Source organism: Tiliqua scincoides, chromosome 9, assembly GCF_035046505.1.
Source record: "Tiliqua scincoides isolate rTilSci1 chromosome 9, rTilSci1.hap2, whole genome shotgun sequence".
NCBI lineage: Eukaryota > Metazoa > Chordata > Lepidosauria > Squamata > Scincidae > Tiliqua > Tiliqua scincoides.
The window spans coordinates 21,231,317-21,258,327 of NC_089829.1; the positions used below are offsets into that span (position 1 = coordinate 21,231,317).

At 44.1% G+C, this 27,011-nt stretch overlaps 2 protein-coding genes across 4 annotated transcripts in view; both read right to left on the bottom strand.

Annotated features, from left to right (window-relative positions):
- Positions 1-1,423: 1,423 nt before the first annotated feature.
- On the bottom strand, positions 1,424-20,776 carry ARL2BP (ADP ribosylation factor like GTPase 2 binding protein). 3 transcript variants are annotated; one of them, XM_066637200.1, is made up of 7 exons: positions 20,666-20,776; positions 18,964-19,015; positions 13,343-13,404; positions 10,764-10,870; positions 9,349-9,434; positions 6,735-6,831; positions 1,424-3,970 (listed from the first exon to the last, which is right to left on the bottom strand). In XM_066637200.1, the coding sequence occupies exons 1-7, from the start codon at positions 20,739-20,741 to the stop codon at positions 3,872-3,874; spliced, it is 579 nt and encodes a 192-aa protein (XP_066493297.1). In that variant the 5' UTR covers positions 20,742-20,776; the 3' UTR covers positions 1,424-3,871. The 3 variants fall into 3 exon arrangements, with proteins under 3 accessions (XP_066493297.1, XP_066493296.1, XP_066493298.1); XM_066637199.1 differs by having other exon boundaries at positions 20,618-20,776; XM_066637201.1 differs by having other exon boundaries at positions 20,674-20,747.
- Positions 20,777-23,299: 2,523 nt separating this feature from the next.
- The window catches only part of RSPRY1 (ring finger and SPRY domain containing 1), a 41,923-nt gene continuing 38,211 nt past the window's right edge, over positions 23,300-27,011 (bottom strand). The window contains exons 13-15 of the mRNA XM_066637023.1: positions 26,471-26,623; positions 25,420-25,524; positions 23,300-24,439 (exon numbers count right to left, since the gene is read on the bottom strand). Of these exons, the coding sequence (XP_066493120.1) occupies positions 24,343-24,439; positions 25,420-25,524; positions 26,471-26,623 (355 nt within the window). The 3' untranslated portion in view covers positions 23,300-24,342. The remainder of the gene's footprint in view (positions 24,440-25,419; positions 25,525-26,470; positions 26,624-27,011) is intronic.

Genomic DNA, 27,011 nt, shown 5'->3' on the forward strand with positions numbered 1-27,011 from the left:
GGAGGCTTGGTTGAGTGGGCAGAGCTCCAGTGTGTGCTTTTTCACACTCAAATGCCCTCCTACCCATCCTGAGCCTCTTAGTGGTGTTTGTAACATTGTCCTCCCAACCTGAAGTAACTGGTGATGATGTCATGTCATGTGGTACCATGCAAAGTGGTACAGCAGGGGACATACCATAGTAGTCAATTTTGTTCTGTTGACTGGTGTGCTCCCTGGGGCATTTGGTGGGCCACTGTGAGATACAGGAAGCTGGACTAGATGGGCCTATGGCCTGATCCAGTGGGGCTGTTCTTATGTTCTCAGTGGAAGAAAAGCAATTGTTAGCCACCTTGGGTGCCCTTTGAGGTGAAAGGCAGAATATAAATCAAATAAATAAATAAGGGCACAATTCTAATAATAAGGGCAAGCCAAGAGGCTTGTGCTGTATCCAGAGCAGGATAGTGGCCAGAAGCAGCTTTCCCCTTCACCTGGCCTTCTAAAGGAGCCAAGGCATGTTTGCTTACTCACAAGTAAACACACATGTGTGGCTCAGTTTCACTTTCAACAGGACTCAATACATTTGCCAGCTGGGGGGGGACTTCCTTCAAAACTGTCTTTTGGAACTTGTGTTCATTGGATCAGGACCATTGTGTTGGCATTGCATTCCTTTCAGCCTGTCATTTGAAATGGACTGGGGTATGTTTGCCTACTCAGGAATAAACAAACCCTGCAACTCAGTTTCACTTTACATATGCATTTTCCTTGTCAGCTATCAGCTCCTCAGTTTCATGACCTACCAACAGTCAGGTTGAGGATTACTGGTAGGTTGTGACCCACAGTTTGGGAAACACTGAGTTAATGAATTAGATCAAGAGCTTGAAATATTCTCCATTGAGTCTATACATCAACATCATTGACTAAGGGATTTGCAGCTACCCACCAATGTATGTGCTAGGATGGTTTCACACATCTTTTCAATTGCTTCCCTTAGATGTTCAAGTGTTGTAGGTTTTCTACAATGATGTAAGAATTAGCAGGTTACTACAAGCATCCCCCCCATATCCACAGGGGATCAGTTCCAGGGCTCCCCATGGATACAGATATGGGGGATCCCTATCTCCACAACCCCTTGCACCCATTAGTAGTGTTTAGATGCTTACCAGGGTGAAACATTTCTTATGGGATGCTATGACAGTGCGAGCTTATAACACATGCAGGCAAGCTGCAGGCAGCCTGAATGCTTGAAGAGATTAAGCAGAACATTAATAGGAAGCAAGGGTTAACTACTTCCTGTTAACATTAAACCTAGTCTCTTCAAGCATTCAGGTTGCCTGCACGTGCTATAAGCTTATTGTGTTCTGCAAAACAAAATGTGTCAACAAATTTCCATTGCAAACAACATTTTACTAATCTCACCATCGCTTATTTAACACACAGACGATAGTTTTTAAATGGGAAGGTGTTTAATTCTACACATACCAACACAGCTTATCCTTGGTTACAAAGTATCAAACAAAAGACACACAGAGACACACCAATATACCAAACACAGAGGCTCTTGACAGCAGGTGGTTCCCTAACAACTGGTGTAAACATTGCTTCATGTGTGGTCTTCCAAGGATTTGTTAAACTATCCATTATTGGGGGTGGGGAAGGGTGTACTCATGAAAATCTATTCAGTCTGTAGAAAGATAAAAGGGACAATGCAAGAGAAGTGAGATTCTAGTCATTGTCGAATTGCAGACCAAGGCTGGAGTTTACAAAGCCAATAGCACCAGGATCAATACTGTAATGTTTTCAGTGTGCTTTGCTAGCACTGGCTGACAATTTCTTGCTTATTTCAGTGCTAATAAGGCCAAACACCAGTTTTACCTTTAACAAAGGGGGAGAAGATGTCTCCTTACTTATATATGTGGAAACCCACAAGAACACACACATAAATGTGGTCACACAAATGACAAAATACTCTTTGCAGTGGACAAATTTTTCCTGGATCAAGACCTCACAGATTAAGGTTTTATATGTGTGTACAGTCTGAAAGCATTACAGCACAACCCTGAAAGGGGAACAGCAACTGCCCATGCAGAATTTCACTGCAATCTTCAACACACTGGTTGCATGTCTCTCTCTCTCTCTCTCTCAAGATTAACTCCAAGCTAAGAATTTGCCAGGCATCTCTAATATACACTGTAAGTCACCCAAAGGATCAAGCCATCTGTGGCCCACCACACAGTTAGGCCTTCTTCCTCATGTGAAAGGGTTTCAGTTTTTCCCCAGGAAGTTTCCACTATTAAGTCTGCACTGCTCAGCTAATCATTTTGGCCTTGCTTCCATTATGCATCTTTGGAATAAAGTCTTTCTCAGATACAACTGGGTAGGAGACTCACAAAAGCACATGCACATGGCATGCAACTGAGATTCTTAACTGTTAGCAGGCACTGACTACAGCCAAGTCAGTCTCTCTCACACATAAAAGAACTTCCTACGCAATTTGGCAACATGGCACAATGCAAGACAGCAGCCATCAGTATGGCCTTCTCTGTAGGAGATAAGCAAGTACACAGGTGTGCATATCAAGCGTATTCAACATAACTGACACATATTACCAGCATACATGACTGAGATATGACACAGGGAGAAGGGCCACAGTGAACTTCTGTTGTGACTTCAGCTGTACTCCTCAGAAGTGGGTCGACAACTCACCATCATACACTGCACAAGAGATTTCCCCAAAAGTAGCAATGGTGCCTTACAGAGACATCTGCCCTGGGAAGTTCTCCACTTGATTTTCATCTTTAACCTCATAAGTCCAACACTGATGAAATCCTGAATGAATGGTAATTCTAATTATCCTCGGGTCAGATCTACTCCAGTTCAAAGACAGCTGAGATGCCATTGCTTTCCTGAAAGAACCCTGGGAATTTTAGATGGGGTGGTGGCAATTATAATACCACCTCTGTTAAACATCTGAGGTTCCTAACTAATCAATTCTAAGAATCACTCCATGATCATGATTCCATGATCCATGCAGGCCATGATAACTTAAACCAGCTCAAGTTTGTAGTGAGGGGTATGCATACATAAGCTGGTTTTTACCTCTTCTGACCTTTGCCCAAGTTTGGTAGTTCTATGAAAAAGCCGGGAGAAGTCTCAGCACCTCACAAAATGACAATTCACAAAGTTCTGTGGAAGGAAGCCAGGACAGCCCCAAACCCTACAAAAAACATTTTCCACACAGAGCATACACTGTTGGTAGTAGCCAGGAGATATAAAACTTGTGTTTCAAAAGTTAAGTATAGTTCCTTTTGCTGTGGGGTAACTTTAGGCTCTAGATTTTAAAAAGCAACACAGGAAAATCCACTAGTGGGGAGAGACACAATTATTAGAAAACAGAGAACAGTTCCATGCTAAGGATATACGACAAACACACATGTGCATTTCCTGTTAAGAGTTGTAAAGTGACCTTTGAAACCACACTAAAAATCTTTTGCCAGATACATTGAGGTTTAGAGGCTTCCAAGTGGCGGCTTCAGAGAGAGTTAGGAACTGCGCTACCCAAAGCAGATTCAACACTGGTCTTCCATCACTATTGTCCCATGTCAGAAAAGCGCCTGGATAATCCAACAGATCATTGCACTTACAGTTGTCTGTGACATAACAACCAATTTGGCTGATGTAAAATAAGGCCAAGTTCTAGAAATCATCATTCTAATAGAGCCAGAGTCAGACAAGCCTTTGATCATGCAAGAATACTCATTCACGTGAGAGGCTGAGAAGAGGATCAGGCCAGCCGAATGCAGGTTGCTTCCATAATCCTAGGCACTGTCCTTGCCTCTTCTACTGCTCTTGGTGCTTGTCCCAAATTAAGAGAGCCCTCATCTGAAGACAAGAGCTAGTACCGCAGGATGTTCTGGGAAGCTGACATGGGCGCCTTGCTTAAGGGCGTCACCACCAACCCACTGCTTAAGTCCAGGCCTCGGCCTTCTTTTTCCTACATGCAGAGGACAAAAGCACACACAAAACAACTTCAGTATAGTGGCATTCTCAAATAGCAGGCTTTGAGTTGGAATATGAAGAGTGTGCTTCACACACATAGGGTTTTTATTTTCCACAGTGCTGAGGGGACAGGAGTCCACATGGCACCTATCACAGAAACTGGGAATCTCAACTTCAATTAGAAATCCACAAGGATGTTAAGCCATTTGGGGTTCCCAGGGACAGCTGTGAGTGAAAACCTGAGGGAACTGGGCTGAGTTTCAGGTAGTTTCTGAACTACCTGCCTGCCTCTCTTCTGTGACCATTATTTCCTATGTCTCAGTTTGCAACCTGAAGGATCCATGCTTCCCCTCTTCCTTGCCAAATCACTCCATATTCTATAGCTCAAGAATCACTGATCTGTGATTCCTTGTCAGTCATCATAAGTTAATACACAGACATGGAAATACTGTATTCTGAATTTAAAAATCTATGCTTTGGTGCATGTACGCATTGCTTTCCTTTCTTTGGTGCCAGATTCTGGGTCTCCATGATGAACCTAATAAAGGTGACTTCTGTTGGACTCTGTGGTTCAGAGAACTATCAATCCTATGTACAATTACTTGAGAGCACAAACTCTACTTTGGTGAGAATTACTTCCTGGCAAATCTGTACAGGATCAGGCTATTTTGTCATGCAGAGTCATATATTACAGCTTTAGTTACTCTTGAAGGAAGACCAATTGAGAATGGGGCAGTTAGTCTTTTTTTTGAAACCACATGTTGGCAGGTATCTCCTAAGGACTTGGGCCATTTCAAATACCTTTACGCCAATAAAATATTTGAAAGATCAATGGTGTAAAGATCAACACCAACACAATCTCTGAATGGTGTTTACTATGCACTAAATTAATTGAATGCAATTCTTTTGGATCACAGACTTCCAGACTTGTCTGAGGAGTTTTTAGAACGAAGTGCACACGAGATGGACACATAACCAACAGATGAAGCGGAACTTCATAGTTGGGAGTTGGAGGCACTGTTTTGCAGTGGTTCCGCTCCTACTTGGAGGGTCGGTCCCAGATGGTGGTGCTGGGGGATGCCTGTTTGACACCCTGGCCCTTGAGGTGCGGGGTGCCGCAGGGTTCAATTCTGTCCCCCATGCTATTTAATATCTACATGAAACCGCTGGGAGAGGTCATCCGGGGGTTTGGAGTGAGGTGTCATCAATATGCTGATGACACCCAGCTCTATCTCTCCTTTCCTCCAGACTCCAGGGTGGCGGTTGAGGGCCTGGAGTGCTGTCTGGAAGCAGTGAGGATCTGGATGGGGGCTAACAAGCTGAAATTAAATCCGGATAAGACAGAGGCTCTCCTGGTTCGGAAATCCTCGATGCAGGTGCTGGATTATCGGCTTGCTCTGAATGGGGTTGCACTCCCTCTGAAGGAGCAGGTTCGCAGCTTGGGGGTCCTCCTGGACTCGCAGCTGCTCCTGGATTCCCAGGTGGCGGCTGTGGCTAGGGGGGCCTTTGCTCAGCTTCGGCTGGTGCGCCAGCTGCGACCGTACTTGGATCGTGCAGACCTGGCCATGGTGATCCATGCCACGGTGACATCAAGGTTAGATTACTGTAACGCGCTCTATGTGGGGCTGCCCCTGAAGACGGTTCGGAAACTACAATTAGTACAGAATGCGGCGGCCCGTGTGGTCACCGGAGCCAGGCGGTTTGACTCTGTCAGTCCGCTTCTCCGGGGGCTACATTGGCTGCCCATTCGTTTCTGGTCCCAATTCAAGGTGCTGGTTTTTACCTTTAAAGCCCTATACTGCTCTGGGCCAGGATATCTTAGAGACTGCCTACTCCCGTACAATCCGGCTCGCCATCTCAGGTCATCAGAGAAGGCCTTTTTGCAAGTGCCGCCACCCAAGGAGGTCCGGGGGGGGCGGCTGCAAGAAATAGGGCCTTCTCGGTAGTGGCACCAACATTATGGAACTCCCCTTGATTTGAGAATGGCTCCCTCTCTTGAGAGTTTTCGGCGAGGCCTGAAAACACTGTTGTTTAAACAAGCCTTCTGATTTCTGGCCTTCTTAACATTTTTATACATCTTTTAGTTTTTTACAGGCTTGATTCCTCGGTGACTTGCTCTTTTATTCTGTCTTTTAATCTGACTACTGTTTTTATGGCCTCTGTAATGTGTTTTTAAATGTTTTTATCTGCTATGTATTAATGTTTTTAAAATCTGTTTTTTTAATATGTTGTTAGCCACCCTGGGTCCCGTTAGGGAGAAGGGCGGGATAAAAATAAAGTTTTATTATTATTATTATTATTATTAACTTAAGATACAGACCTTACTTGCTCAAAAGTAATGTCATGATTAAAGTCCCCACTGGGAGGCCTTGGGCATATAACTTTTAATCTCAGTTGCCACATCTATAAAGTGAGAAAAATAGGAATCCATGCTCAGAGGACATTTAGGAAAATATGAGAATACCCCCTCCCAACCAGAGCCCCAGGGCTCTTTTGCATGTGAAGTTATTTCCTTGTAGAAAAACTATCATGCATGAAACAACCCTGAACATCTTTGATTTAGGGTTCTCACTCTTAACAGTTTCTTCAAGAACATGGAAACCACTGCAGCTCAGCATGTGCAGAAGGCCCTGGATTCTATTCTTGGCACTCCTCAGCCTGGAGTCTTGGAAACCCATTACCAATTGGAGTAGGCAGTATTGCACTACGCAGACCACTCAGCCCGAAATGCAACATTTAGCCTTTACTGGAATACTTACAGCTCTGTAGTCCAGGAACATTTCTTTAAATGCCAGAAAGTCAGTAAACGTTAGAAGCATGTCAAAAATGTCCCCTGCTATTTCATCCTTGTGCTGCCTGTAAACAAGGGATTTGGACTGGTCATTAATGCAGAAAGATATTCTATATTTTAAAGGCCATCACAGTAGGATGAGTCACAAAAAGTTGACTTTAAAAAGTTGCATTTCTACCCAAACTTCTCAGACTTCATATAAGCCCTTTAACGAGAAGGAGTATTTTGTACTGAAAACCAGAAACTAAGGGATGTGCCGCATAGTTCCTAAGTCCACATCCATGTGAATAATATAAAACTTATGAACTGGGCATAATTGATCAAATGAAAAAAAAAAAGATGAGACACACCCCCAGCACACAATGCAGTGTAAAAGGAACACCAATCCACTAAGACAAGAAGCGGAAATTAAACTATGAAACAATGTTTTATCTATACAAGAATCTCTGAAGGAAGATACAGTTCAATATGTCATCACACCAAAATTTCTAAAGTTCAACCATTTTTTCCCACTCTTGCACCTTGGGAGGGGAGATTTCCCCACTTGTCTTTATACTGACAGCACCAAGAGCAGTTTCCTTAGCTGAAGAATTGGGGGTGGGGGTTGCTGCCAACCACATTTGTGAAAGCTTATTTTATATTGTTAGTCTGTCCACGTGAACATGTGCCCACAAAAAGTCATGTGGAGATGGTGGTCTGGGGAGAGAAACCCATTTAAACAAACTCCAAGTTCTAGTAAGGTGTACTGAGAGTCTGTGTATTCAGGTACTGGGACACTACCAGACATCAGATTGCATTTTGCTGTCTGTAAGAATCATCAGCAAGATAAGTTCCACAATTACTGGGGGGCCCCCCAAAGGTATCTGCATGTGAGGGGGGGAAGCACAGTTTGGGCATGACAGGCCAGACACAATAGGACAGTGGTTCTCACACATTTAGCACTGGGATCCACTTTTTAAAATGAGAATCTGTCAGGACCCACTGGAAGTGATGCCATCAAGCAGGAAAATTTTTAACAATCCTAGGCTGCAATCCTAACCCAAACTACACCCATGGTGTAAGCCCCACTTACTATCATTGTTAAAATATTATACATAGTAGCTTGTTAAAAGTACAGGTCTGTAACATTTCCCCAAATGCAGTCATATACCATGGTAGCATCAAATCTAATATATTAAAAATAAAATATTGAAATGAATGGGGACCCATCAGAAATTGGCTCATGACCCACCTCGTGGGTCCTGACCCACAGTTTGAGAAGCACTGCAATAGGGCCTTCTCTCTTATGGGAAGTCAGGTTAAAGTTGAAAACAAGTCTACAGTTGTTTGGTTCTCCATTTTCATGTATTGCCAATATTTCACCCCCAGCCATGCTATACTAAGGAGCAGGAGTTCGTAAGGAGCAGGCAAGCCTGGGTGGTTTGCAATAAGCCACAGCATTTCTGACTTCCACTTGTTTAACAGCAACAGCTTTTTAGGCTCCTAAATTCAGCTGTTACAACAAAGAAAGGTAGGAAAACCAGGAGTGGGCTTTTGTGGGAGAAGACTGTGCGGCACCTACAGGCTGAGCATGTGCTCAGAGAAACCCTGCTCCTCAATTCATAGCCCACATCCACCTTCCTGAATCATTATATTTCACAAAGCTCTAGTAGGGAGACCTCTGACAAAGTCTAAAAGAAAGTCAATCCCACAGGCTTGGGGTGGATGGACTGCAACATACATCACTATTGGAGAATTGAGGCTACAGAGAATTTGCACCCCTTCCCACCCAGGAAGAACACTACAGGAAGGGGAAGAGCAGCCATCATCCAGAGAACAAGGTGCAGTGAGGACTTGATTCTCAGCTCCCTGCCAGAGAATTGCCTCTGGTCCCACAATTGCAGAAACAATGGGAAGGACAGTCTGAGCTATGTCACCGCGCAGAAGACCAAGGTTGCTAAGAGGTTTTTGCATCATAACTGGAGTAGACTGCCTTGGAGATTACTGGATCAGAATGGATGCACAGGTAGTCTCTGACTTATGACTTGGTTCCATTCCAGATATCTGACCGGAAGTTGTAACCAGTGTTAAGTTGCATCAGTGCTATTGCACCTGTGTGAAAGCACAAAGCCAGATGGACTGTGCCTGTATGAAGGAATAGACGTGGTTGTCTAGAAGTCGGGACATCCATCATTTGGGGACTACCTGTACACATCTTCAAAATACATACACAAATGAATGTTAGCCTTTTAGAGCTAGTATTCCTTAAAATATTTTTTTAAAAGGTTTTTATTTGGGACCTAAACAAAAATACCAGACCGACTTCCTTGGGGGCAGACGTCCTTGGGGGCAGGCTGTTCCACAACTTGGAGGCCATTATGAAGTCCTTGCTCTAAATATCACACAGTCTCATCTCCAAGCATGGAGCCTCCAGCAGACTGTAAATCACAGGGAGGTCCATGTGAAAGATGCTCCCACGAATACGCTGGGCCATACCAATGACAAAGTAAGATCTAGTTTGGTCTTAAGACAACTGAGACACAGAAAGGGACAAAATGAAGGTGAAACCCCAATTCCCCCAAACCCCAGAACTGTCAGCTTACTGTAACGACAAGATGAATGCAGACATGCTGAAACCAGGAATCCTGTCCAAAAGCTTCTCTTCAATATATTTCTCTACTAAGCAGATCTAAAATGACAAACATTGTTTTATTATTTCCAGCTAAAAATGACACAAGGTAAAAGTCTGTATCCTACCACCTGCTTGGCTGAGAGGCATAGAAAGGCTCTGCATTGACTAGACTTCTTGTGAGTCTGTTCACAAGAGTCATGTCAGGCAATTGCTAGCCGTGGTTCTACCACTCAAACAGAGAAGCTCCAAACACCAGGCTGCTTTTAATTTCTTCTCATTACCCTCAAGTTACAGGTAGCTTCTGAACAGAGGACTGGTTAGCACAGTGGCTAAAAGAATCAAGACATGCTTGGTTTGAATCCTGCCTCAGCTATGAGCTCACCAGGTGGCCTTAGGCAGGTAACTCCCTCGCAGCCTGTTTTCCCTACCCGCAATATGGGAATAAAAATACATTAAACATAAAAGGCTGCTTTATACAGAGCCGGACCATTGTTCCATCTAGCTTACCATTGGTCATCTGTTTTCACGTGACTTGCAGTAGCTCTGTCCATTGCCCTACCTGGTAATGCCACAGATTACAACTCGAACCTTCTGTATGCAAAGCAGGTACCACAAACTATGGCCCCTCACTTTGCAGGGCTGTTAAATGGACAACATTGTGAGAATACATGTGAAGCATTTTGCGCACTCAGAAATCAGTGCTAAATATTATTGGATGTAAGACTGCATTAGAACAGAGCAGTATTTGGAAGGTTCCAGGTTCGACCCCTTGCAGCACTGCCAGGTAGAGCAGAAAAAAATTCTGCCTGAAATCCTGGAAAGCTGCTGCTGGTCAGTGTTGACAATACTGAGTTAGAGAGACCAAAGGTCTGATTCCTATGTTTGCAATGTAAAAATCATAACTATCTACTTATAAAGGAAAAGGATAGCAATATCAGTGTAGTGATCAGACTTTTAGAACTTCACAAGCAGCCTTCAGGAGTCCAGAAAGACTGCACTGACAAGTAGAGTTGCCAGCCTTGAGAACATTTCCTTTGATTTGCTTTTCAAAGGCACAAGTGTCACTAAATGGCAAACCAAATGGAAATGAAAAAGCCCACTGGCAGCAGAGTGGATAAAATGATGGTTTGACCGCACAAGGTCCAAGATAGCCCTGAAACATACTGGAAGGCCTACAGTAGCTGCTCTGAGGTCTCGGGTCTGATTCACATGACCCTTTAGGCTCATAACAGAAACCTGAAATCTCACATGTCAGCTGATTGGTTGTTTGTGCGCACCACTACAGTTTACAGAAACAGGATTTTCTCATATGTTGGTACACCATCAGAGAAAGCAAAGGTCACCAACACGTCTGATAAATAAGATTAAAACATCACACACACTTACATATTCATTAAAAATTGGAGTATAAATTAACTTGTTTTCTTCTGTATCATCAAACTCTTGGTAGTACTTATCCATGAAGTTCCTTTGCATGAGCTGGAAATCATCATCTGAAATCACAAAACAGATGCATTTAGTATGGACACACAGGTTTAAAAAACAGTCACATTCATTAGTGTCCTGCCCTCAGCTCAGAACCGAGCACACTGCCCCAAGGTAGCTGCAACAACAGCACAGCTACAACTAACTGTAGCATAGCTTACACTCTCCAGCCTCTAGGGCAGCTGGGTTTCTTGCAGGACAGCCAAGTCTCCTGCAGGACAAGGACTTATTGCCACTGACACAAATGAGGTTGGGCCTGATGAAACCTTTGGCACATTTCATTCAAGGAAAAGGATTCAGGTAAGCATCCTGTGACAATCTTGGTTCCCTGAAGCAGGGATTCAAACTCCTTAGAGGTATGGGAACCAAATGATGGGAAATTGGACATGATCTCTGAACAGTTAAAAAAAATTGTTAGATTAGATTATTAACTATCACCATAATCAATACTAACTGAGGAGTTCTGTTCCTAGCTATCCATATGTAAAATAAAACCTAGCTACTAATATCTTTTGAAGTCATACTGGTACCTAATAGGACTGGTGATGATGATAGTTTCATCGGTTTGGTGAAGGGGATATGGGAACATACTGGACAATCCATTGGGGGTCTGTAATTGTAAAAAAGTTAAGAATCCCTGCCCAAACCTCCTATCCTGGATTAATGAACATGAAACCATTCATCCACTGTCCTTGCAGTTTGGCTACGTCATTGCTCTGCTATCTCGTATAGCCAGTGGGTCTCACTCCTTAAGCAGTGGGACCCACTTTTTAGAATGAGAATCTGTCAGGATCCACCAGAAGCGATGTCATGACTGAAAGTAACACCATCAAGCAGGAAAATTTTTAACAATTCTAAGCTGCAATCCTGCCCACACTTACCCAGGAAAAGTCCCATTTACTATCATTGTAAAAAGCATCTTCACAGTAGTCTGTTAAAATACAGATCTGTGATATTTCCCCAAATGCAGTCACATACCATGGTAGCACCAAGTCTAATATAATTTTAAAAAAATACTGAAATGAATGGGGACCTGAAATTGGCTCATGGCCCACTTAGTGGGTCCTGACCCACAGTATGAGAAACATTATCATACACATGAGGGGCAGTTCCTCAAACATGAATGATCTATTGAGAAAACCTATTGTCCACCTTTCAGGAAAATATTCCCAAAGTGAGGAACAACAATATAATCACCAAAACAAAAACAAAATAAAGACCATGAGGAACAATTTCAACCAGCAGTGGCAAGCAATACTTGTAGCTCCAACTGGAATAAGCAGCAGTCAAAAGCTAATCTGAAAAGGAAGAAAAGGGGGGCACTTTCAAGATTTGGCTTTGAGAGGACAAATCTTTGGTGGATTTGTTCAGATGACTACAAGCCTTTTCAAGCCCTAGCTGCAACCGCACAGCCAGAATGCTTAGATGGCCTGGTTTTTAACAAAAATTCTTCTGTGAATTCTTTCAAGAATTCAAGAGAATTTTTCTCTTCTTTCAAGAATTCAAGTTCATTTGAACTTGTCTAAGGCCAGAACCTCATTTATTCCCCAAAACTCCCATGGCTTGCTTGGGGTAGCTCTATGGTTTCCTAAAACTCCCTTCCACTTTGCAGTTGTCATGCTATCGCTTCATGATTGCGCCAAGGAAAATTGCTGCCACTATTCCTCAATGAGGTTGGAAGAACAGAAGGAAGACCAAGAGGAAGACCAGCGACTAGATGGCTCAGCACGATCACAACAATGACGAAGAAGACACTAGCAGACCTCTCTAGTCTTGCACATGATCGATCTTCCTATAGATGGTTCATGATCTATGATCGATCTTCCTATAGATGGTTCATCCTATAGATGGTTCATTAGTACTTCATGGAGAACCCAGATAGCTGTGAGAAAATGTCACAGTCTAGACATGCCCCTGTATCCAGGGGGATCTGTTACAGTGCCCTCCCTCCACAGATACGGAAACTGCGAATATGGGGAACGCTATGTGGTCCCCGTGTGCCCATTCATGTTTAGATCCTTACCATGACAAAAATGTTCTTCCTTATACAGATCACTATAAGCTTTAAATCTTATAGTGACATGCTGGCAACCAGAATGCTTAGAGACTCAAAGAATCTGTGGACACCAGATCAGGGGCCCATCTGCATAATGATAATTCTGTTCCAAAGTTCCAGCTTCAATCAGGCACAAATACTGACACATCTCTTTTTCTCTTCTATAATATTTATTCTCCTTTATTTTTAATCTTTTGGCATCTTTTGGCACTGAACAAACCCACACGGCAGCTCACCAATTCCATAAACAGTAAGATTGCTATCCATAAACAGATAAAATATGACAGATTCACTAAAACTCACAATCACACTAGGATTAAAACAGCAGTTTGGATCACATCTCTGTATGCCCATAAAGACGTTTTCAGTCAGTTATGCAAAAAGAAGGTGCTTGGTGGATCTCTTTGGGTAAAAGAAAACTCACCCATTATGATGTCTTCTAAATATCCAACCACAGCATCAAATTCTGCATCAGAAGGGGAAGAACTAGAATAGGACAAAAACAAATTAAGACTCTGGTTACCATGGGTGGTGAAACAGACATTCATTAATGCGACAAGCCAGGTCATACATCATTATCACAACTTCGCATTTTATGATATATTGGAGCATTCAAAATATTTCAGATACATCTCTTAGTAACCCTGACAACAGCCTCATAGGATAGGCCAGAACCACTACCTCCACAATGCAGATGAGAAGCTCTGGTTTGGAAAACAGCAGCTTGTCTAATGTGACCTATCAGGTTCAATTCCAAGGCAAGATTTTGTACAAGGGATTTCTGAATTCACAGCTCAGTCTCTTAGCCAAGGCAGTACAGCAGTTCTTACTATAGAGAAAGTGATTCTAGTCCTGCAGCTTCTATTATGTTCAGTGTACAGCTGTTATTTATTTAACATGGCAACTACAGAAAAACCAATTACAATATTTTCCTAGTACACTCTTCTGTACTGGCATAACAGATCTAACAAATACAGTCAGATTTCTCTTGAGAAATGGTTCTCCATCCCTCCATTAACATCAAGAAGTATCTCAGGCTTGGACCTGGGTTGAAGTTGTGTCTTAGTGTCCAGTCCTAACCAAGTTTCCAGCACTGATGCAGCTGAAATGAAGCCCCACAGTCTCCATGGAGGGGGCCTCCATGACTGCCCTCCACTGCAGGATGCATCAGCACTGGAAAGTTGACTAGGATTGGGCTCTTGGTCATTAAACAGGGGGCTACAAATGTTGGCTGGTCTGGGTAACCAAGTAAAAATTTGGGGTCACCAGGAGCCTGTCCCTCCACTGATGGCAATCATATATGTTCTTATCATCCAGCAGTAAATTCCACCAAAGTTAACAGGACTTACTTCCAAAGATTGGGCTATTGATCCCAGACTTTGTGTGGTGCTTGGTGCCAGGGACAATCCTCTCCTCAGCTACGAGACTAGAGTTGCAAAGGGAAGTAGGCAGGTTCAACACAACACCAAGCTTTGGAGAATGGGGACAGTCCCCTCCCAGCTACAAACTAGGATCTATCTTTTTTCATGAAGCATCATGTTGACATGCTTGGAGGACCACTGCTGCCTATCAAGGGCAGGGAACCTTTCCCATTGCTGCAATGTGCCCACTGAGTTTAGTACAACTGTGGGGAATATTCTCGTCCAGACAGGCTAGTAGACAGTGCTGGGGGAGAGGTAGCGGCTGTGGTGCATGTCGGCACCAACGACGTGGGCAAGTGTAGCTGGGAGGTCCTGGAGGCCAAATTTAGGCTTTTAGGCAGGAAGCTGAAAGCCAGGACCTCAAAGGTAGCGTTCTCTGAAGTGCTACCTGTTCCACGCGCAGGGCCAGCTAGGCAGGCGGAGATCAGGGGTCTCAATGCGTGGATGAGACGGTGGTGTAGGGAGGAGGGGTTTAGATTCGTTAGGCACTGGGGAACTTTTTGGGACAAGCGGGGCCTGTACAAGAGGGACGGGCTCCACTTGAACCAGAATGGAACCAGACTGCTGGCGCATAACATTAAAAAGGTGGCAGAGCAGCTTTTAAACTGATCCCTGGGGGAAGGCCGACAGGAGCCGAGGGGCATCCGGTTTGGGACTCCTCATCCCTATGGGATGAGGATGGGGAGGTTAGAGAACAACAAGACAAAGGCAGGGTAGGAGAAGAAATTGGGAAAGGTAGGGTGATGGGATGTGATAGACGGTTTGGCACAATGAGAGGATGCGGGGACAAAGGAGCGAATAAGCAGCCCATCCTGGGGCATTCCGTGTATAAATGCTTTTATGCGAATGCCCGAAGTCTACAAAGGTGGGAGAACTGGAATGTCTGGTGACAAGGGAAAATATTGACATAGTGGGCATAACGGAAACCTGGTGGAATGCGGAGAATCAGTGGGATACCACAATCCCGGGCTATAAACTCTACAGGAGGGACAGGCAGGGGCATGTTGGAGGTGGGGTGGCCCTTTATGTTAAGGAAGGGATAGAATCCAGCAAAGTAGAGATTGAAGGTGGGTCCGACTCCACCGTAGAATCTCTGTGGGTTAAATTACCAGGCTTGTGCAGTGAAGTAATACTGGGGGCGTGCTATCGTCCTCCAGACCAGAAATCGGATGGGGACCTTGAAATGAGGAAACAGATCAGGGAGGTGACAAGGAGGGACAGGGTTGTAATCATGGGGGACTTCAATTATCCTCATATTGACTGGGTCAATTTGTGTTCTGGTCACGATAAGGAAACCGGATTTCTTGACGTGCTAAATGACTGTGGCTTAGATCAGCTAGTCACAGAGCCCACCAGAGGACAGGTGACTCTGGATTTAATATTGTGCGGTACGCAGGACCTGGTTAGAGATGTAAACATTACTGAGCCATTGTGGAACAGTGATCATGCTGCGATCCGTTTTGACGTGCACGTTGGGGGAAGAATACCAGGCAAATCTCTAACAAAAACCCTTGACTTCCGACGGGCGGACTTCCCGCAAATGAGGAGGCTGGTTAGAAGGAGGTTGAAAGGGAGGGTAAAAAGAGTCCAATCTCTCCAGAGTGCATGGAGGCTGCTTAAAACAACAGTAATAGAGGCCCAGCAGAGGTGTATACCGCAAAGAAAGAAGGGTTCCACTAAATCCAGGAGGGTGCCCGCATGGCTAACCAGCCAAGTTAGAGAGGCTGTGAAGGGCAAGGAAGCTTCCTTCCATAAATGGAAGTCTTGCCCTAATGAGGAGAATAAAAAGGAACATAAACTGTGGCAAAAGAAATGTAAGAAGGCGATATGGGAGGCCAAGAGAGACTATGAGGAACGCATGGCCAGCAACAATAAGGGGAATAATAAAAGCTTCTTCAAATATGTTAGAAGCAGGAAACCCGCCAGAGAAGCGGTTGGCCCTCTGGATGTTGAGGGAGGGAAAGGGGAGATAAAAGGAGACTTAGAGATGGCAGAGAAATTAAATGAGTTCTTTGCATCTGTCTCCACGGCAGAAGACCTCGGGCAGATACCGCTGCCCGAACGGCCCCTCCTGAACGAGGAGTTAAGTCAGATAGAGGTTAAAAGAGAAGATGTTTCAGACCTCATTGATAAATTAAAGATCAATAAGTCACCGGGCCCTGATGGCATCCACCCAAGGGTTATTAAGGAATTGAAGAATGAAGTTGCAGATCTCTTGACTAAGGTATGCAACTTGTCCCTCAAAACGGCCACGGTGCCAGAAGATTGGAGGATAGCAAATGTCACGCCTATATTTAAAAAGGGAAAGAGGGGGGACCCGGGAAACTATAGGCCGGTCAGCCTAACATCCATACCGGGTAAGATGGTGGAATGCCTCATCAAAGATAGGATCTCAAAACACATAGACGAACAGGCCTTGCTGAGGGAGAGTCAGCATGGCTTCTGTAAGGGTAAGTCTTGCCTCACGAACCTTATAGAATTCTTTAAAAAGGTCAACAGGCATGCGGATGCGGGAGAACCCGTGGTCATTATCTATCTGGACTTTCAGAAGGCGTTTGACATGGTCCCTCACCAAAGGCTACTGAAAAAACTCCACAGTCAGGGAATTAGAGGACAGGTCCTCTTGTGGATTGAGAACTGGTTGGAGGCCAGGAAGCAGAGAGTGGGTGTCAATGGGCAATTTTCACAATGGAGAGAGGTGAAAAGCAGTGTGCCCCAAGCGGTGTGTCCTGGGACCGGTGCTTTTCAACCTCTTCATAAATGACCTGGAGACAGGGTTGAGCAGTGAAGTGGCTAAGTTTGCAGACGACACCAAACTTTTCCGAGTGGTAAAGACCAGAAGTGATTGTGAGGAGCTCCAGAAGGATCTCTCCAGACTGGCAGAATGGGCAGCAAAATGGCAGATGCGCTTCAATGTCAGTAAGTGTAAAGTCATGCACATTGGGGCAAAAAATCAAAACTTCACATATAGGCTGATGGGTTCTGAGCTGTCTGTGACAGATCAGGAGAGAGATCTTGGGGTGGTGGTGGACAGGTCGATGAAAGTGTCGACCCAATGTGCGGCGGCAGTGAAGAAGGCCAATTCTATGCTTGGGATCATTAGGAAGGGTATTGAGAACAAAACGGCTAATATTATAATGCCGTTGTACAAATCTATGGTAAGGCCACACCTGGAGTATTGTGTCCAGTTCTGGTCGCCGCATCTCAAAAAAGTCATAGTGGAAATGGAAAAGGTGCAAAAGAGAGCGACTAAGATGATTACGGGGCTGGGGCACCTTCCTTATGAGGAAAGGCTACGGCGTTTGGGCCTCTTCAGCCTAGAAAAGAGACGCTTGAGGGGGGACATGATTGAGACATACAAAATTATGCAGGGAATGGACAGAGTGGATAGGGAGATGCTCTTTACACTCTCACATAATACCAGAACCAGGGGACATCCACTCAAATTGAGTATTGGGCGGGTTAGGACAGGCAAAAGAAAATATTTCTTTACTCAGCGTGTGGTCGGTCTGTGGAACTCCTTGCCACAGGATGTGGTGCTGGCGTCTAGCCTGGATGCCTTTAAAAGGGGATTGGACAAGTTTCTGGAGGAAAAATCCATTATGGGGTACAAGCCATGATGTGTATGCGCAACCTCCTGATTTTAGAAATGGGTTAAGTCAGAATGCCAGATGTAGGGGAGGGCACCAGGACGAGGTCTCTTGTTGTCTGGTGTGCTCCCTGGGGCATTTGGTGGGCTGCTGTGAGATACAGGAAGCTGGACTAGATGGGCCTATGGCCTGATCCAGTGGGGCTGTAAACCGCTTTGTGAACTTTGAGTTGAAAAGCGGTATATAAATACTGTTGATTGATTGATTGATTCTTATGTTCTTATGTAATATTCCCTCCTTTCTTCTCCAAGCTGGAGAGGATGCAGTGGGGAGGGGGAAGAGGGTTCCTCATCACTTTCATCTAAGACTAGAGCAATAGAACACTCCGTCATGGTTAGCAGAATCACAGGCTACAAAGGCACTGGGTGTAACTCAATATCCCTCAGCTTCTACCCCCTCATCTACCTTTCAGTGGGAATAAGAGTAACACTCCTCACTGCAAATGATAAAAAAGAGTGTTCATGACCTAAACCTTACAGATGAAAGACAACAGAGCAGTTTAAGAGATGAGTGCCCCCTGTTACTCCTTGCTGCATACGAAGAGGGCAACAACAGTATCAGAAGGACTCTATTAAAAATTGAATTACTCAGACTGGAGGATAAATATATTACTGGCTTCCAGTCATGGCGGTTATGCATTTTCTCCAGATGAAGGCACCGTGTGTCTGAATGCCAGTTGCAGGGGGGCAATGTCAAGAGAAGAGCATGCCTTCATCACTGGCTTGTCAGCTGTCCACAGACATCTGGCTGGCCACTAAGGGAAACAGGATGCTGGACTAGATGAGCCATTAACCCAATTCAGTAGGATTCTCATGACTCAATTCCAACATAATACTAGAACTCTGGATCACCCAATGAAAATGATTGGCAGTAAATTCAGGAGAGACAAAATAACCTATCCACAACACATCATTAGCTTGGGGAATTTACTGCTGCGAGAGGTGGATTTTTTTTCAATCCTCAAATATACTTACGTGGACACACCAAAGTTTTCTTCTTCTAAAGTCTCCATTGCTGCTTTGTCACCTGTTTCACAAAGTAAAGGTTTAAATAATTTTAACGTGTTCCCAGAAAGAAATGGCTATGTATTAACCATCCTGCCATCACTGCCAAAACTCCAGGCTGTCTGGTCATAGAGCCCCACTTGTTCCTCTGGAAGCCCATCTCTCCCTCCTCCATCAAGCGAAAAGGTTTCTCCACTTGGTCAGTGATACTTTCATTTCAAGGACAGCACTGAAAATTATGGCAGGGCTGGCAAATTCAGGCCTACCTTCCTTTGCTGTTGAGGCTGCAGCAGCAGCTCAATCTATCCAGAACAAGCCTTTCACGTACAAACTGCCTTGGAAGTTTGGGTTTAGAAGGAAGGTGAAGAAAACCACAGAATCGTGAATCCACGATCACAATTAAAGTAGCCAGACGCACAAAAATTCTTGTATAGATGCTGAGCTTGAGGCCTCAGCACAAGACTTTTTGCATGCTGGCATGCACAAATACCTGTATAAGAGGACTCCGCTGCATCACTAATAATTGGACTTCCAAGAGCACTCTCTCCTGAGGCAGCTTATTTAGAAGTTGCCAGGAGAAAAATAGGAGGGGATGGTGGCAGCTGAGACTGATTTATTTTTAATGCAGGTAGGCATTAAAAAACATGTAATCTTTCTACCCACAGTCTGATGTGGCAGAGTCCATTCCATCATTGCAGGACTATCACCTCCAGTTGGTTTGTATTACTATTATTATTTTATATATTTTGTATTTCCATCTAGAATTGTAAGCTGCCTTGGACATTTGCTCCAGAAAGGCTAGATATAAATCTTTTAAATAAATATATCTCATTCCAAGTGCACTGACCAGATCTGAAGGCACAGCACCAGAGGCCCAGCTACATGTGCCCATTCAGAGTGATACTCCTGGGCAGGGCTTGTACTTTGATCCACCATCCAGCAACAGCTTTGGTTCCATATTTTCAAAGCTTTCCACAGCCCTGCCCCACTTATGCTGTAACACCTGTTCTCTCCAACTATGGCCCTCTTATTTATACTGGGGTCATGGCACAAAAAAAGGCTGAAGACCACTGGTCTACAGTAGAAGGGCTGGGGGGAAGAAAGGAACCCACCCAGCCCACTACAACTAGAAATAATTTCAGTTCTAGCACGTTTGCGAGCCACCCAGAAGATCTCAATAGGGTTGGGGTACAAAAAAGGTTTATAAAGCAAAACCAAAACACTCAAGTCTACGGAACTCTCTGCCACGAAGGAGGGGCAGCCACTGAACTCTCAAGTCCACGGAACTCTCTGCCACACAGCAGAGGAGCAGCCACGGTGTTCTGCAGCCTACGGAACTCCCTGCCACAAGGCAGAGAGGCAGCCACTGAACTCTCAAGCCCACGGAACTCCCTGCCGCAAGGCAGAGGGGCAGCCACTGTATTACGAAGCTTATGGAACTCCCTGCCACAAGGCAGGGGGCGGGCACTGTATTCCGAAGCCTGCGGAACTCCCTGCCACAAGATAGACGGCCAGACGCTGAACTGACGGCTCTGAAAGGTGGACCAGGCAAATCCACCAGCAAGGCGATACTGTATCAGCTGCCACCAGTCACTGTAGCCAAACAGGCCCCCCCCATTCAGACCTCTGAATACAGTTGCTGGGCCCCAGCCGGGCCCAGGAGACTTCCCACCTTCATACCCTCCAAGCGCTGCCGCCGCCGCACGCTCCTCGCCGAGAGACGAAGGCCTCCCCTTCGCCTCCCCCATAGGACGCCCGTTACAAAAGCCACTACCGTCTTCCTCCTTCCGTTACCTAGGAAACAGGAGGGGCAGCTCCAGGAGGGTGCGACAAGGTGAAAGCACCAATCAGAGGAAGAGGCGGGGCTTCTCTCCGACCAATCACAGATCTGAAAGAAAGCCTATCAGCGAGAGCCAGGCGGGGCTTCTTCCCTGTCCCTCCCTTTTTCAAGCTGCCACGTGGCTGCGTTTGGTGGCCTTGAGCCCCATCCTTGTCATCTCTACTCAGAAGTAAGTTCCATTATAGTCAGGGGGCTTACTCCCAGGAAAATGGCAACCTCAGAGCCCAATTCCTATGCATGCCTACTCAGAAGTAAGTCCCATTATAGTCAATGGGGTTTACTCCCAGGAAAGTGTGGATAGGATTGCTGCCTCAAGGAGTCCATGGCCCCTGAATATGATGCCTAAATTTTGTATTGTAAGGGAGGGAGAAAACCTGGCTCTTTGTGCTTTCTCTGCACAGGGCCCAATTTTAGGAACTAGGGGCCTGTGCCTTTCTTTATCTCCTGCCACTTTAGTAGAGCCGACTGCAGTCACTTCCCACCTTTTGCAGTATGAGGCAGGTGCTCTCTAATTTCAACACCAAATTCAAGTATTTAAATAAATGATGCAGGGGATGTATGAGGGATGTTCCTTTTTCCCCTCTCACACAACACCAGAACCAGGGGACAGCCCCTAAAACTGAATGGCGAGCGAGTTAGAACAGACAAAAGAAATATTTCTTTACCCAACGTGACATTAGTCCATGGAACTCCTTGCCGCAGGATGTGGTGATGGTGTCTAGATGCCTTTAAAAGGGAGTTGGACAAATTTATGGAGAAAAAGTCCATCACAGGTTTCAAGCCCTGATGATATGTGCAACCTCTGGGTTTTAGAAGTCAAAATTCCAGATACAAGGGATTGGAAACAGGCTGCAGGTATATCTTATGTTCTTGTGTGCTTACCTGAGGCAGCTGGTGGGCCAATCTGAGAGGCAGTCAGCTGGGCTAGATGGGACTTTGGCCTGATGCAGCAGGGCTTTTCCCTTACATGGTGAGTAGCGTGGAGGACCCCCCCTCCCCACACACAGTTAGATAACTGCTCCCCCATGCCACAAAAGGGAAAGCATGCCCCCCTGCTGTGGTAGGGGGCTAGTCACCAAACTATTATCCTAACTGTTGCCCTTTTCTGTGAATTTCCCAGTCTGATGGTATCCTCCTCTTTGAACTGAGGCAACTGGAGCCAGACACAGTTTGTATAAAGCCATGAAAATCCCCTGGCCTACTTGCCCAGGGCATGAAATGTGCCATCTTCTCTGCTGCTGTTCTGTAAGTTTAGATTTTTAGGCCACCACAACATTAACATTGCTCATCAATTACCTCCAGGTTAGAGCCTGCTGGTGTGTTTATATGAAGTCAGCATTCTTTTACCCCAGTATGCATCACTTTACACTTATTTAAATTGAACCATATTTGCCATTTGGTTGCCCTGTTTTTCCAGATTGGGAGAGGCCCTTCTGAAGGAAGGAAAAAAGAGAAATTGGCATGAAGACGCTCGGGGACATTTCACTTAGGCCAAAATGCATGGCAACGCTGGTAACTCGAACAGGGGAATCGGAGACAGTTCTGGGACTGCAGATCAACACTTTTTGTCTTTACGGAAGGAAAAAGGTGGTCACAACATCCTTTTCAAAAGGATTCTATTGACCACAGTATAGAAATAGGATCAACCTCTGAAGCATGGCCTGCAAGATGGGAGAAACCCATGGACAATTAAACATAATCCCATTTTGCATTTAGCACATACTACTGACCACTGAAAAAAGTACAAGAAGATGTAGTTATTTGCTGGAAAGATACTAGTAGTTGTGTGAAGAGGACAGGTTCGAAAGAGCAAATTCAGGCAGATTTTTGATATTTTCTTCCAACATTAACATCCCCCCTCCATGTGTCCATATCATAATTGACTTTTAGGACTGTGTTCAGAAGATGGTAAGCCAAGGCAGCTAAGGATACACAGAGACGCATTTGTACTGATCTTCTGGATCCTTGCCTTTCTTTAGCACCCTTCAAAAATTAAATGGAAGACTCATTTCCATTTAGGACTGAGGTGTAAGTTATTGACCGAACCTGAGAAGCACCATATGAAAGGTTGCATCTACAACTCAACCTTTTCAGTGCATCAAAAAAAGCTTGCATTCTACACTGTGTACATTAAATTAAACTGGTATTAATTTCTCTTGGTTTGAGTAGTCATGAAGAGGCGGAAAGGAGCGACACTAGAAATTGACACTCCAAGCTGACTCACTGGAAATTTTCTTCAGGATTCCCCTCTGGGATTTTAGCTTTCAAAGCACATCTTCATTGCAAAAGAGTCAGAAATTTAACTTAAAAACAAAAGGCTGAGATCCTCACACAGTTGCTTTCTAAATCTTTTCTGTGCTCATGTGAAATGGCACTGTTCGCATATGCATTTTGTGACACTTGTTTAGATAGCCTAAGAACATCTGTCCATGGAGAAGCTTGAGTTGAGATGAAAACGCATGAAGCTTAGCAAAAAGAGAGCCTACTTTTGTTAGGAATCTGCTGAGGCGAAGAGTCGTTTAACCAACCTTAGGCTTACTTACTATTCAAACAACATGTATTTCTTTCAAAACAATATTAACACATTAGCTCTGTATCCTTCCCAGGTCATGAGATTTATAGCTCAATATTCTCAAAACGTACAGAACTTGCAAGAACCAATACTGAATTTCTTCTTAAAAAGCGATGACCAATGGTACCTTAAAAACACTCAGCATATCAAACTCCCTTCAATCTGGCACTGCAGATATAAGAATTTCTCCTGAAAATTAGTTTGCTTTTCACAAAAAATGTAGGTACTGAAACCGAAGTAAGTAGAAACACTATGAATGAAAATACCACCAATTTTCTGCAGTTTTTTTTAAAGAAAAGAATCAATGTTCTTTGGAATCACTGAGTTATCAAAAAAATTTGGATTCTTCTACAGACTCCATACATTTTTACAAACCAGTTTCTTCATGTAGATTTCAAGTCTTTTGAACATTTTGTATCAACTTTCCCAAAGACAAAGGATCACTGACCCTGCAGCAAGCTACATTGACCAAGAAATATTGGCATTTTTGTTTTAGATGAATAATGGATGCCCCAAATAAAAATGTTTTAGAGACAGATGCATCCCCATTAACAAGAGATGATTATCAACCATATACATTTCCAAAGCAAAATCTTCAGCCCATGGTGGGCATTTGGAAGGAGCAGGGAAAGAAGGGGAGGGAAGAGGGAGAAAATTATTAGAGATCTCCAGCAGCTTTGACTGAACACAAACCAGCAGGTAACTCAGGTTGTACCACCAGCTTTCACTACTGTTAACAGAAAATTCCACAACTTTGAGGCAGTGGACCAGATTTAACAGGCTTCCATCTTTTGAGAAACAGGCTACTGTTCAACATGAAATTGGGCCACAGCTGCGCATTCAGTGTGCGTCCGGATTGGTTTGAGATGTCTTTCTCCCTTCTGGCACTGGATGGAATGGATTAGAGGCAAGTCCATGAGACACAGTTCTCCACGTGTCATGAAATGTGAGCAATCTGTCGGACACGGGTCTGTATTTCTTGTCGACACAATGGGCAGGTCTCTAGTTGCAAGGCACACTCCATGCACAGGTCACTAAAAGAATGAAGGTAGGTTACTGTTGGTTAACAGTGTGCACATTTATGAATTATACAGAACTATTCCTCAACGATTATTTATCCATTATTCTTCTATTCTACTAGGAGGGGTCCAAACTGGCTGGGCATTTCTTAGAATTTTTTTTAAAAAAAGAATTTTATTCACATAGGAACATAGAAAGCTACCTTACACAGGGCAAGACCATCTAGTGCAAAATTGTTCACACCAATTGGAAGTGGCTCTCTGATTTTTTCTGTCCTACATGGAGATGATGGGATTAAAACCTGGACTTCTGTATACAAAGCACTGAGCTACAGCCCTTCATTTCTGTGGTGATCAGAAAGAGGCACCTCCATGGGAATATCAAGAACTAATCTGTGCAGGAAGGAGAGACTCAGCCAGTGTGGTCTGAGCATTTCTGTTTTCTTCTGAACACAGGTTGGTGTGGATGCTGAACATATTTTAAATAACAAAAACATCTTCTCTGTGGTTTCATAATTTAGACCTGGTCTATGTATGTAGTGGAACAAGTTAAAAATGAGGTGGAAAGAGTCCTGCAGGTGGAGAACAGACAGTCTCATTTCAAATGGCAAATGGGGAAAATCAGTTTTTTACTTTTAACAGTCCCTTGCTCAAAGAACTGCCTACAGGTAGAAAACTAGCACAACAGCAAGTATGCTGAACTAGAGCCTCTCCCTTGTTAGTTTTCTGGGGAGTGTTTTTTTTTTTTAACTTGGTCAGGTAGAAAAAAGGAGAAAAAGAATATGCAAATATGGCATTCCCTACATGCAACCTGAAGTGGTACAAGTCTACCATCTCATCAAATGTAGACCACACTTTGCTTACTAAAAGGTCTTTTAAAAAAAGCAGGATGCTACATTTCAGACACTGATATGTGCACTGTATATATCCAGACACTTGAGATAGGGAAGCGATACACCACAATAGTAACACATACACACAATCTATCCTTGTACCTGTGTCCACAAGGCCTGAGTTCTGTGTCTGCCATTTCATCACAGCAAAGAGTACAGCAGTTTTCTTGGATGCTCACTTGCTTTAACAAGGCCAGGCGTCGATGTCTGAAAATGGAAATGGGGCAGGGGAGACACACCACCATCCTTGCCTAATTAAGAGATTCATGACCTTAAAAATCTTTCAGGGTATCATAGTTATATCAAGCTTGTGTGACTAGGGCACACAGTAGAATTGTACTGTACCATGTTGGATTGCAATTAATCACATTGCACAAATAAATTTATACAAATGCAGCCTGAATTGTTGGGTTCACTCGCACACAAGTGTTCTGCATGTCTCCACACCAGCTCTGTGAGCTGCAGAGGCCTTTCTCCATGTCCTGCTGACATTTAAACTGCACTAGGATGAAAGGTTTTCACAGCACAGGTGCAGTTAAAGGTAAGCAGTTTAATATCTGATATCTTTTCTATAGCAGGAGAACTGAGGTGCTGCCTTTGAAGCTTTTTTCCCCCCAAAGGACTTTAGAATCTGGCTCAGCAGGAGGCAAACTGAGATATGTGCCTGAGGGCATATGTTACTATCCAAGGCTGTCCATAGTATTTCCCAAAGATTCATTGAGAAATAGTATATGGTTCAATGATGTTGAACAAAACAACATTAAGCGAGGACTTGCTGTATCTGAAAACCTGGACCACAGAAGCTGGATAAATTATGCAGGGTTAATTAACTCCACTTAACATTATCATGTGTGCACCATTTATTTTGATCCCAGAATGTTGCCACAACAATTGTCTTGAAATTATAAATGCTCTCCATTCCCTTCCTGTTACTTGTCAATTGTAATTATTTAAAGGCCAAAAGCAGCCCAGATGTTAACCTGCTCACTCCACGCAAGAAGTGGCGCTATCTGAAACTACAAGCTTTGCCAACTTCAGACTTGTCAAAACACCACAGTATCTCTTGTATTTATCACACTTAGAAGTGGCAAACGCTACAAAGCATACATGTTATTCTAGCTCTTCCACTGTTTCGACAAGCAGAGAACATTACCTTGGTAAAATTATTTTCTCTTCTGCTGTCAGGAAGGCATAATCATTAAAGGTGCTAAATTTAGCGGATGGTGGATATTTGAAAGGTTTCGCTCCAAAGTTGAATTCGCATTGTTGGTAAGACATGAAACTAGCTGCAGCGAAGAAGCCAGACCTACAAAGCAGAAGAGAAGAAAATCAGAAACCAACAGTGCCACTCTGTTGACACACAATCTCCTTACTAGACCAGGAAAGACCCATATCTGGTAGAATCATTTAACATGCCAAAGACTCTTTGACAGTATGGCTGCAGCATTTTGGACAATTCAACTAATTATTGATATTTCTGCACTAATAGAAAGGGCTGGCTAATTCGAATTAATGAGTGGATTGCCCCCAAATGTCCTTTATCTGCCCAGATGTGTCCTGAGGGAGCCCACACAAAGAGTCATTAATAGCACTCTGTCATGGGCTGGCAAAGGAAGGGAAGGAACAAGAGCAAGGTCAGTAGGATGTGGGGAAAAGGTGGTAGCTGAGGAAGTGAGGCCAAAACAAAGCAGCGT

Excerpts from the sequence above, each read along its gene's own strand:
- ARL2BP (XM_066637199.1), bottom strand. The coding sequence starts at position 20,741 with ATGGGGGAGGCGAAGGGGAGGCCTTCGTCTCTCGGCGAGGAGCGTGCG. Across the intron at positions 13,405-18,963 it reads GAAAACTTTGGTGTGTCCAC|TTCTTCCCCTTCTGATGCAG; the intron begins GTAAGTATATTT and ends GTCCTATTCTAG. Across the intron at positions 10,871-13,342 it reads TTTAGAAGACATCATAATGG|ATGATGATTTCCAGCTCATG; the intron begins GTGAGTTTTCTT and ends TTGTGATTTCAG.